Source organism: Lampetra fluviatilis, unplaced genomic scaffold, assembly GCF_964198595.1.
Source record: "Lampetra fluviatilis unplaced genomic scaffold, kcLamFluv1.1 SCAFFOLD_285, whole genome shotgun sequence".
In the NCBI taxonomy this organism is placed as follows: domain Eukaryota; kingdom Metazoa; phylum Chordata; class Hyperoartia; order Petromyzontiformes; family Petromyzontidae; genus Lampetra; species Lampetra fluviatilis.
Genome location: NW_027620979.1, coordinates 17501 through 30556, shown reverse-complemented (window position 1 = coordinate 30556; position 13056 = coordinate 17501). Strand labels below are relative to the sequence as shown.

Below are 13056 nucleotides of genomic sequence, written 5' to 3'. Positions count from 1 at the left end.
GCCACCGTGAACCCCACCCACCCACCCACATGGCCACCGTGAACCCCACCCACCCACCCACACGGACACCGTGAACCCCACCCACCCACCCACATGGCCATCGTGAACCCCACCCACCCACCCACCCACACGCCACGGTGAACCCCACCCAGCCACCCACACGCCACGGTGAACCCCACCCACCCACCCACACGGACACCGTGAACCCCACCCACCCACCCACATGGCCATCGTGAACCCCACCCACCCACCCACCCACACGCCACGGTGAACCCCACCCAGCCACCCACACGGCCACCGTGACCCCCACCCACCCACCCACACGGCCATTGTGACCCCCACCCACCCACCCACACGGCCACCGTGACCTCCACCCACCCACCCACACGGCCACCGTGACCTCCACCCACCCACCCACACGGCCACCGTGACCCCCACCCACCCACACGGCCATTGTGACCCCCACCCACCCACCCACACGGCCACCGTGACCTCCACCCACCCACCCACACGGCCACCGTGACCTCCACCCACCCACCCACACGGCCATCGTGACCCCCACCCACCCACCCAGCCACCCACACGCCACGGTGAACCCCACCCACCCACCCACCCACACGGCCACCCACCCACCCACCCACCCGGCCGTCGTGACCCCCACCCGTGGACCCTGCAGGTTGACTTTGACGCCCCGCTGGGATACAAGGAGCCAGAGAGAGTGCCAAGACAGGAGATTACGGAGGTGAGACTCACACAACAACTACAACAACATCAACAACAACAACAACATCAACAACAACAACAACCGCCATTCGCCACTAAGTGGCGGTGACGTCACCACGACGCTTGTGCCAGGCCAGGTGCACCTTGAGGCTGCCACGTGAAGTGTCGAACGCCCGCTGGCAGGAGGTCACTCCCTCACTCACTCACCCACTCAATCACCGACTCAATCACCCACCCACTCACCCACCCACTCACCCACTCACCCACCCAGCCACTCACTCACCCACCCACTCACCCACCCACTCACCCACTCACACACCCACCCACTCACTCACCCACCCACTCACTCACTCACCCACCCACTCACTCACCCACCCAGCCACTCACTCACCCACCCACTCACCCACCCACTCACCCACCCACTCAATCACCCACTCACCCACCCAGCCACTCACCCACCCACCCACCCACTCACACACCCACCCACTCACTCACCCACCCACTCACTCACTCACTCACTCACCCACCCACTCACTCACTCACCCACCCAGCCACTCACTCACCCACCCACTCACCCACCCACTCACCCACCCACTCAATCACCCACTCACCCACCCAGCCACTCACCCACCCACCCACCCACTCACACACCCACCCACTCACTCACCCACCCACTCACTCACTCACCCACTCACTCACCCACCCAGCCACTCACTCACCCACTCACTCACCCACCCAGCCACTCACTCACCCACCCACTCACACACCCACCCACTCACACACCCACCCACTCACACACCCACCCACTCACACACCCACCCACTCACTCACCCACCCACTCACCCACCCAGCCACTCACCCACCCACCCACTCACACACCCACCCACTCACCCACCCACTCACCCACCCAGCCACTCACCCACCCACCCACTCACACACCCACCCACTCACACACCCACCCACTCACTCACCCACCCACTCACCCACCCAGCCACTCACCCACCCACCCACTCACACACCCACCCACTCACTCACCCACCCACTCACCCACCCAGCCACTCACCCACCCACCCACCCAGCCACTCACTCACCCACCCACCCACTCACACACCCACCCAGACACTCACTCACCCACCCACTCACACACCCAGCCACTCACCCACCCACCCTCTCACACACACAACAACAACAACCGCCATTCGCCACTAAGTGGCGGTGACGTCACCACGACGCTTGTGCCAGGCCAGGTGCACCTTGAGGCTGCCACGTGAAGTGTCGAACGCCCGCTGGCAGGAGGTCACTCCCTCACTCACTCACCCACTCAATCACCGACTCAATCACCCACTCACTCACCCACCCAGCCACTCACTCACCCACCCACTCACCCACCCACTCACCCACCCACTCAATCACCCACTCACCCACCCACCCACCCACTCACCCACCCACTCACCCACCCACTCACCCACCCACTCAATCACCCACTCACCCACCCACCCACTCACTCACCCACCCAGCCACTCACCCACCCACCCACCCACTCACACACCCACCCACTCACTCACCCACCCACCCACTCACTCACCCACCCACTCACTCACTCACTCACCCACCCACTCACTCACCCACCCAGCCACTCACTCACCCACCCACCCACTCACACACCCACCCACTCACACACCCACCCACTCACACACCCACCCACTCACACACCCACCCACTCACTCACCCACCCACTCACCCACCCAGCCACTCACCCACCCACCCACCCACTCACACACCCACCCACTCACACACCCACCCACTCACTCACTCACCCACCCACTCACCCACCCAGCCACTCACCCACCCACCCACTCACACACACACCCACCCACTCACTCACCCACCCACTCACCCACCCAGCCACTCACCCACCCACCCACCCACTCACCCACCCACCCACCCACCCACTCACCCACCCACCCACTCACACACCCACCCACTCACACACCCACCCAGACACTCACTCACCCACCCACTCACACACCCAGCCACTCACCCACCCACCCACTCACACACACAACAACAACAACCGCCATTCGCCACTAAGTGGCGGTGACGTCACCACGACGCTTGTGCCAGGCTAGGTGCACCTTGAGGCTACCACGTGAAGTGTCGAACGCCCGCTGGCAGGAGGTCACTCCCTCACTCACTCACCCACTCAATCACCCACTCACCCAGCCACCCACTCACCCACCCAGCCACTCACCCACCCACCCACTCACCCACCCACCCACTCACACACCCACCCACTCACACACCCACCCACTCACTCACCCACCCACTCACCCACCCAGCCACTCACCCACCCACCCACCCACTCACACACCCACCCACTCACACACCCACCCACTCACTCACCCACCCACTCACCCACCCAGCCACTCACCCACCCACCCACTCACACACCCACCCACTCACTCACCCACCCACTCACCCACCCAGCCACTCACCCACCCACCCACCCACTCACCCACCCACCCACCCACCCACTCACCCACCCACCCACTCACACACCCACCCAGACACTCACTCACCCACCCACTCACACACCCAGCCACTCACCCACCCACCCACTCACTCACCCACCCACCCACTCACCCACCCAGCCACTCACCCACCCACTCACTCACTCACCCACCCAGCCACTCACCCACCCACCCACTCACACACACAACAACAACAACCGCCATTCGCCACTAAGTGGTGGTGACGTCACCACGACGCCTGTGCCAGGCCATGTGCACCCTGAGGCCACGTGAAGTGTCGAACGCCCGCTGGCAGGAGGTCACGGGGCAGACCCAGCAGGTGCCACGGGTCGACTGACCGAGATGACCGAGACGAGTGGCTGATGCACCACCTGTGCCCCCTACTGTGCCAACTTGCTGTGCTTTAGCCACCCGGCGCTCCGCTCGTTGTTGTGAGCGTCGCTCCTCCGCCCTCCGTTGTTGTTGGAGGGCGACTGCCTCCAACTGCCCAGTAGCGTCCTTCACGAGCCTCCTCCACTGAGGCCGATCTTGACACCGCTGGTACCAGTCATCGGCAAGTCCACTCAGCTCCACGTCCTCCTGTACCACATCACTCCATCTCTTCTCTAGCCCGTGCCGCGCCCGTTTAGCCCCCTCGATCCGGCCGAACAAAAGCTGTTGAGGCATGCGGTGGCTGGGCATGCGGGCTACATGACCCAGCCAACGCAGCCTTGCCTGCCGGAGGAGCTCACCGATGGGAATTTGTCCAGATCTGGTGATGGTGGTGATGGTGATGTTGGTGATGTTGGTGATGGTGATGGTGGTGATGGTGATGTTGGTGATGTTGGTGATGTTGGTGATGATGGTGATGGTGGTGATGGTGATGTTGGTAATGTTGGTGGTGGTGGTGTTGGTGGTGATGGTGATGTTGGTGATGATGGTGATGGTGATGTTGGTAATGTTGGTGGTGGTGGTGATGTTGGTGGTGGTGGTGATGTTGGTGATGATGGTGACGTTGGTGATGTTGATGTTGGTGGTGGTGATGATGGTGGTGATGATGATGTTGGTGATGTTGATGTTGGTGATGGTGATGATGTTGGTGATGGTGGTGGTGGTGATGGTGGTGATGTTGGTGATGTTGGTGATGGTGGTGATGTTGGTGATGTTGGTGATGGTGATGATGTTGGTGATGGTGGTGGTGGTGATGGTGGTGATGGTGGTGATGTTGGTGATGTTGGTGATGTTGGTGATGGTGGTGATGGTGATGTTGGTGATGGTGATGTTGATGTTGGTGATGTTGGTGATGATCTTGACAGGAATTGGAGACGGATGCTCCAGAATTTATTGCACCAGATCTTGGATTCCGGGTAAGAGACACACACAGACACAGTGACACACACACAGTGACACACACACAGTGACACACACACACACAGTGACACACACACAGACACAGACACACAGTGACACACACACAGTGACACACACACACAGTGACACACACACACAGTGACACACACACACACAGTGACACACACACAGTGACACACACACAGTGACACACACACAGTGACACACACACAGTGACACACACACAGACACAGACACACAGTGACACACACACAGTGACACACACACACAGTGACACACACACACACAGTGACACACACACACAGTGACACACACACACAGTGACACACACACACACAGTGACACACACACACAGTGACACACACACACACAGTGACACACACACACAGTGACACACACACACAGTGACACACACACAGTGACACACACAGTGACACACACACAGTGACACACACACACAGTGACACACACACACAGTGACACACACACACAGTGACACACACACACACAGTGACACACACACACACAGTGACACACACACACAGTGACACACACACACACACAGTGACACACACACACAGTGACACACACACACAGTGACACACACACAGTGACACACACACACAGTGACACACACACACAGTGACACACACACACACAGTGACACACACACACACAGTGACACACACACACAGTGACACACACACACACAGTGACACACACACACAGTGACACACACACACACAGTGACACACACACACAGTGACACACACACACAGTGACACACACACAGTGACACACACAGTGACACACACACAGTGACACACACACACAGTGACACACACACACAGTGACACACACACACACAGTGACACACACACACACAGTGACACACACACACAGTGACACACACACACACACAGTGACACACACACACAGTGACACACACACACAGTGACACACACACAGTGACACACACACACAGTGACACACACACACAGTGACACACACACACACAGTGACACACACACACACAGTGACACACACACACACAGTGACACACACACACAGTGACACACACACACAGTGACACACACACACAGTGACACACACACACACAGTGACACACACACACACACAGTGACACACACACAGTGACACACACACACAGTGACACACACACACAGTGACACACACAGTGACACACACACACAGTGACACACACACAGACACAGACACACAGTGACACACACACAGTGACACACACACAGTGACACACAGACACACACACAGACACACAGTGACACACACAAACAGTGACACGCACACACACACACAGTGACACACACACACAGATACACACACACAGTGATACACACACAGTGACACACACACAGTGACACACACACAGTGACACACACACACAGTGACACACACAGTGACACACACAGTGACACACACACAGTGACACACACACAGTGACACACACACAGTGACACACACACAGATACACACACACAGTGATACACACACAGTGACACACACACAGTGACACACACAGTGACACACACACACAGTGACACACACAGTGACACACACAGTGACACACACACAGTGACACACACACAGTGACACACACACAGTGACACACACAGTGACACACACAGTGACATACACACAGTGACACACACAGTGACACACACAGTGACATACACACAGTGACACACACAGTGACACACACAGTGACATACACACAGTGACACACACAGTGACACACACACAGTGACATACACACAGTGACACACACAGTGACACACACAGTGACATACACACAGTGACACACACAGTGACACACACACAGTGACACACACAGTGACACACAGTGACATACACACGGTGACATACACACAGTGACACACACACACAGTGACACACAGTACACACACACAGTGACACACAGCCCTGCTGTAGGCTACCTGGGAGACCTCTACCTGTGTGTGTCACTGTGTGTGTGTGTGTCACTGTGTGTGTGTGTGTCACTGTGTGTGTCTGTGTGTGTGTGTCACTGTGTGTGTGTCTGTCACTGTGTGTGTCACTGTGTGTGTGTGTGTGTCACTGTGTGTGTCTGTGTGTGTCACTGTGTGTGTGTGTCACTGTGTCACTGTGTGTGTGTGTCACTGTGTGTGTGTCTGTGTGTGTGTGACTGTGTGTGTGTGTGTCACTGTGTGTGTCTGTGTGTGTGTGTCACTGTGTGTGTGTGTCACTGTGTGTGTGTGTGTGTCTGTCTGTGTGTGTGTGTCACTGTGTGTCACTGTGTGTGTGTCTGTGTGTGTGTCTGTGTGTGTGTGTCACTGTGTGTCACTGTGTGTGTGTCACTGTGTGTGTGTCTGTCACTGTGTGTGTGTCACTGTGTATGTGTGTGTGTGTCACTGTGTATGTGTGTGTGTGTCACTGTGTGTGTGTGTGTGTCACTGTGTGTGTGTGTATGTGTGTGTGTATGTCACTGTGTGTGTGTGTGTGTGTATGTGTGTGTGTATGTCACTGTGTGTGTATGTGTGTGTATCTGTGTATGTGTATGTGTGTGTCACTGTGTGTGTGTGTGTCACTGTGTGTGTGTGTGTGTATGTGTGTGTGTGTGTATGTGTGTGTGTGTCACTGTGTGTATGTGTGTCACTGTGTGTGTGTGTGTGTGTCACTGTGTGTGTGTGTCACTGCGTGTGTGTGTTTGTCACTGTGTGTATGTGTGTGTGTGTCACTGTGTGTATGTGTGTGTGTGTCACTGTGTGTGTTTCACTGTGTGTGTGTGTCACTGTGTGTGTGTGTGTCACTGTATGTGTGTGTGTGTCACTGTGTGTGTGTGTGTGTCACTGTGTGTGTGTGTGTCACTGTGTGTGTGTGTGTCACTGTGTGTGTGTCACTGTGTGTGTGTGTCACTGTGTGTGTGTGTCACTGTGTGTGTGTGTCACTGTGTGTGTGTGTCACTGTGTGTGTGTGTGTGTCACTGTGTGTGTGTCACTGTGTGTGTGTGTGTGTCACTGTGTGTGTGTGTGTGTGTCACTGTGTGTGTCACTGTGTGTGTGTGTGTCACTGTGTGTGTGTGTGTGTGTCACTGTGTGTGTCACTGTGTGTGTGTGTGTCACTGTGTGTGTGTGTGTCACTGTGTGTGTGTGTGTCACTGTGTGTGTCACTGTGTGTGTGTGTGTCACTGTGTGTGTGTGTGTGTGTCACTGTGTGTGTCACTGTGTGTGTGTGTGTCACTGTGTGTGTGTGTGTGTGTCACTGTGTGTGTCACTGTGTGTGTGTGTGTCACTGTGTGTGTGTGTGTGTGTCACTGTGTGTGTCACTGTGTGTGTGTGTGTCACTGTGTGTGTCACTGTGTGTGTGTGTGTCACTGTGTGTGTGTGTGTCACTGTGTGTGTGTGTGTCACTGTGTGTGTGTGTGTGTGTCACTGTGTGTGTCACTGTGTGTGTGTGTGTCACTGTGTGTGTGTGTCACTGCGTGTGTGTGTGTGTGTCACTGTGTGTGTGTCACTGTGTGTGTGTCACTGTGTGTGTGTGTGTGTCACTGTGTGTGTGTCACTGTGTGTGTGTCACTGTGTGTGTGTGTGTCACTGTGTGTGTGTGTGTGTCACTGTGTGTGTGTGTGTGTGTCACTGTGTGTGTGTCACTGCGTGTGTGGGCCTCAGGCCTTCACGGGCTCCGGCAATCGCCTGGACGGCAAGATGAAGGGCACAGAAGCCGCCCCGGTGCCTCTGAGAGCCACAGACCTCAAGAGGTGCGCACACAGACAAAGCTCCCCCAGGTAGCCTCCAGCAGGGCTGTAGGGGCAAGTGCTGCTAGTAGCAGCAGTGTCTATGTACTACACACACCACACACAGACAAAGCTACCCCAGGTAGCCTCCAGCAGGGCTGTAGGGGCAAGTGCTGTTAGTAGCAGCAGTGTCTATGTACTACACACACCACACACAGACAAAGCTCCACCAGGTAGCCTCCAGCAGGGCCGTAGGGGCAAGTGCTGTCAGCAGTGTCTATGTACTACACACACCACACACAGATAAAGCTCCCCCAGGTAGCCTCCAGCAGGGCTGTAGGGGCAAGTGCTGTTAGTAGCATCAGCAGTGTCTATGTACTACACACACCACACACAGACAAAGCTCCCCCAGGTAGCCTCTAGCAGGGCCGCAGGGACAAGTGCTGTTGGTAGTAGCAGCAGTGTCTATGTACTACACACACCGCACACAGACAAAGCTACCCCAGGTAGCCTCCAGCAGGGCCGCAGGGGCAAGTGCTGTCAGCAGTGTCTATGTACTACACACACCACACACAGACAAAGCTCCCCCAGGTAGCCTCCAGCAGGGCCGCAGGGACAAGTGCTGTTGGTAGTAGCAGCAGTGTCTATGTACTACACACACCGCACACAGACAAAGCTGCCCCAGGTAGCCTCCAGCAGGGCCGTAGGGGCAAGTGCTGTCAGCAGTGTCTATGTACTACACACACCACACACAGACAAAGCTCCCCCAGGTAGCCTCCAGCAGGGCCGCAGGGACAAGTGCTGTTGGTAGTAGCAGCAGTGTCTATGTACTACACACACCGCACACAGACAAAGCTGCCCCAGGTAGCCTCTAGCAGGGCTGTAGGGGCAAGTGCTGCTAGTAGCAGCAGTGTCTATGTACTACACACACCACACACAGACAAAGCTCCCCCAGGTAGCCTCCAGCAGGGCCGCAGGGACAAGTGCTGTTGGTAGTAGCAGCAGTGTCTATGTACTACACACACCACACACAGACAAAGCTACCCCAGGTAGCCTCCAGCAAAGTGGGGGTGAGCTCCAATGTCTCTGTGTCCCACCCCCTTTGTCCCACCCCCCTCCCCTTGTCCCACCCCCCCCCCCTCCCCTTGTCCCACCCCCCCAGGGGTGTCCCCAACTACAGCTACAGGAAGGGCACCATCAGCTTCATACGCACAGCCAGACCCCCCCCACCCAGCGCTGACGTGAGCTCACACACACACACACACAGACACACACACACACACACAGACACACACACACACAGACACACACACACACTCACACACACACAGACACACACACACACAGACACACACACACACACAGACACACACACACACAGACACACACAGACACACACACACACAGACACAGACACACACAGACACACACACACAGACACACACACAGACACACAGACACAGACACACACACAGACACACACAGACACACACACACACTCACACACACACAGACACACACACAGACACACACACACACAGACACACACACACACACTCACACACACACAGACACACACACACACAGACACAGACACACACAGACACACACACAGACACACACACAGACACACAGACACAGACACACACACAGACACACACAGACACACACACACAGGCACACACAGACACTCAGACACACACTCAGACACACACACTCACACACACAAACACACACACACCCTCACACACACAGACACACACAGACACACACACAGACACACACACACACACAGACACACACACACATACACACAAAAACATACACACACATACACACACATACACACACATACACACACACACACAGACACACACATAGACACACACATACAGACACACACACACATACACACAAAAACATACACACACATACACACACATACACACACATACACACACACACACAGACACACACATAGACACACACACACAGACACACACACACATACACACAAAAACATACACACACATACACACACATACACACACATACACATACACACACACTCACACACACAGACACACACATACAGACACACACACACACAGACACACACACACACACACAGACACACACCACGTGTCTCTACACACACACAGACACCCCATGTCTCCACCTATTGCTGATGCTGCTGCTGCTGATGATGATGGTGGTGGTGATGATGATGATGCTGATGGTGATGGTGGTGGTGTTGATGATGATGATGCTGATGATGATGTTGATGATGATGATGCTGATGATGATGTTGATGATGATGCTGATGATGATGATGCTGCTGCTGATGCTGATGATGCTGCTGATGATGCTGCTGATGATGATGCTGATGATGATGCTGATGATGCTGCTGATGATGATGATGATGTTGATGATGATGATGCTGATGATGATGATGATGCTGCTGATGATGATGCTGCTGCTGATGCTGATGATGCTGCTGATGATGATGATGCTGCTGATGATGATGCTGCTGCTGATGCTGATGATGCTGATGATGATGTTGATGATGCTGCTGATGATGATGATGCTGCTGATGATGATGCTGCTGCTGATGCTGATGATGCTGCTGATGATGATGATGCTGCTGATGATGATGATGCTGCTGATGATGCTGCTGCTGATGATGATGCTGCTGATGATGCTGCTGCTGCTGCTGCTGCTGCTGATGATGATGCTGCTGCTGCTGCTGCTGCTGCTGCTGCTGATGATGATGATGCTGCTGATGATGCTGATGCTGCTGATGATGATGCTGCTGCTGATGATGTTGCTGCTGATGATGCTGCTGATGATGATGATGCTACTGCTGATGATGATGCTGCTGATGATGATGCTGCTGATGATGCTGCTGCTGATGATGATGCTACTGCTGATGATGATGTTGCTGATGATGATGATGATGCTGCTGCTGCTGATGATGATGCTACTGCTGATGATGATGTTGCTGATGATGATGATGATGCTGCTGCTGATGATGATGATGATGCTGCTGCTGCTGCTGCTGCTGCTGATGATGATGCTGCTGCTGCTGATGATGATGATGATGATGATGCTGCTGCTGCTGATGATGATGTTGATGCTACTGCTGATGATGATGTTGATGATGATGATGCTGATGATGCTGCTGATGATGATGTTGATGATGATGATGATGCTACTGCTGATGATGATGTTGATGATGATGATGATGATGCTACTGCTGATGATGATGTTGATGCTGATGATGATGATGATGCTGATGATGATGATGATGCTGATGATGATGATGCTGATGATGATGATGTTGATGCTGATGATGATGATGCTGCTGCTGATGATGCTGCTGCTGCTGATGATGCTGCTGATGATGATGATGTTGATGATGATGATGATGATGCTACTGCTGATGATGATGTTGATGATGATGATGATGATGTTGATGCTGATGATGATGATGATGCTGCTGATGATGCTGCTGATGATGATGATGATGTTGATGTTGATGATGCTGCTGCTGCTGATGATGATGATGATGATGTTGATGCTGATGATGATGATGCTACTGCTGATGATGATGATGATGCTGATGATGATGATGTTGATGCTGATGATGATGATGATGCTGCTGATGATGCTGCTGATGATGATGATGATGTTGATGTTGATGATGCTGCTGCTGCTGATGATGATGATGATGCTGCTGATGATGATGCTGCTGATGATGCTGCTGATGATGATGCTGCTGATGATGATGATGCTGCTGCTGCTGCTGCTGCTGATGATGCTGCTGATGATGATGCTGCTGATGATGATGATGCTGCTGCTGCTGCTGCTGCTGCTGATGATGCTGCTGATGATGATGTTGATGATGATGATGCTGATGATGTTGATGATGATGCTGCTGCTGATGATGATGATGTTGATGATGTTGATGCTGCTGATGATGATGTTGCTGATGATGATGCTGATGATGATGTGTTCTTGCAGGCTGCAAATTCCACTTCAGGATTCACGGCATTCTCAGGCGAGGGGCAGGCTTTACGCAAGAAAGGAGGCCGCAAACCCTGAAGTTGCCACTCACCCACCCACTCACCCACTCACCCACTCACTCACTCACCCACCCACTCACCCACTCACTCACCCACCCACTCACCCACTCACCCACCCACTCACCCACCCACTCACCCACTCACTCACCCACCCACTCACCCACCCACCCACCCACTCACCCACTCACCCACCCACCCACCCACTCACCCACTCATCCACTCACTCACCCACTCACCCACTCACCCACCCACTCACCCACTCACCCACTCACTCACCCACCCACTCACCCACTCACCCACTCACCCACCCACTCACTCACCCACCCACTCACCCACTCACTCACTCACCCACCCACCCACCCACCCACTCACCCACTCACCCACCCACCCACTCACTCACTCACCCACCCACTCACTCACCCACCCACCCACCCACTCACCCACTCACCCACCCACCCACCCACTCACTCACCCACCCACCCACTCACTCACCCACTCACCCACCCACCCACTCACTCACTCACCCACCCACCCACTCACTCACCCACTCACTCACCCACTCACCCACTCACTCACTCACTCACCCACCCACTCACTCACCCACTCACTCACCCAC

General features: G+C 54.7%; 1 protein-coding gene across 1 annotated transcript in view; it reads left to right on the top strand.

Moving 5' to 3' along the window:
* Nucleotides 1-12572, top strand: part of UFD1 (ubiquitin recognition factor in ER associated degradation 1) — a 44998-nt gene extending 32426 nt beyond the window's left edge. The window contains exons 8-12 of the mRNA XM_078885062.1: nucleotides 677-742; nucleotides 4550-4600; nucleotides 8291-8379; nucleotides 9518-9596; nucleotides 12379-12572. Of these exons, the coding sequence (XP_078741188.1) occupies nucleotides 677-742; nucleotides 4550-4600; nucleotides 8291-8379; nucleotides 9518-9596; nucleotides 12379-12459 (366 nt within the window). The 3' untranslated portion in view covers nucleotides 12460-12572. The remainder of the gene's footprint in view (nucleotides 1-676; nucleotides 743-4549; nucleotides 4601-8290; nucleotides 8380-9517; nucleotides 9597-12378) is intronic.
* The last annotated feature ends 484 nt before the right edge of the window (nucleotides 12573-13056 follow it).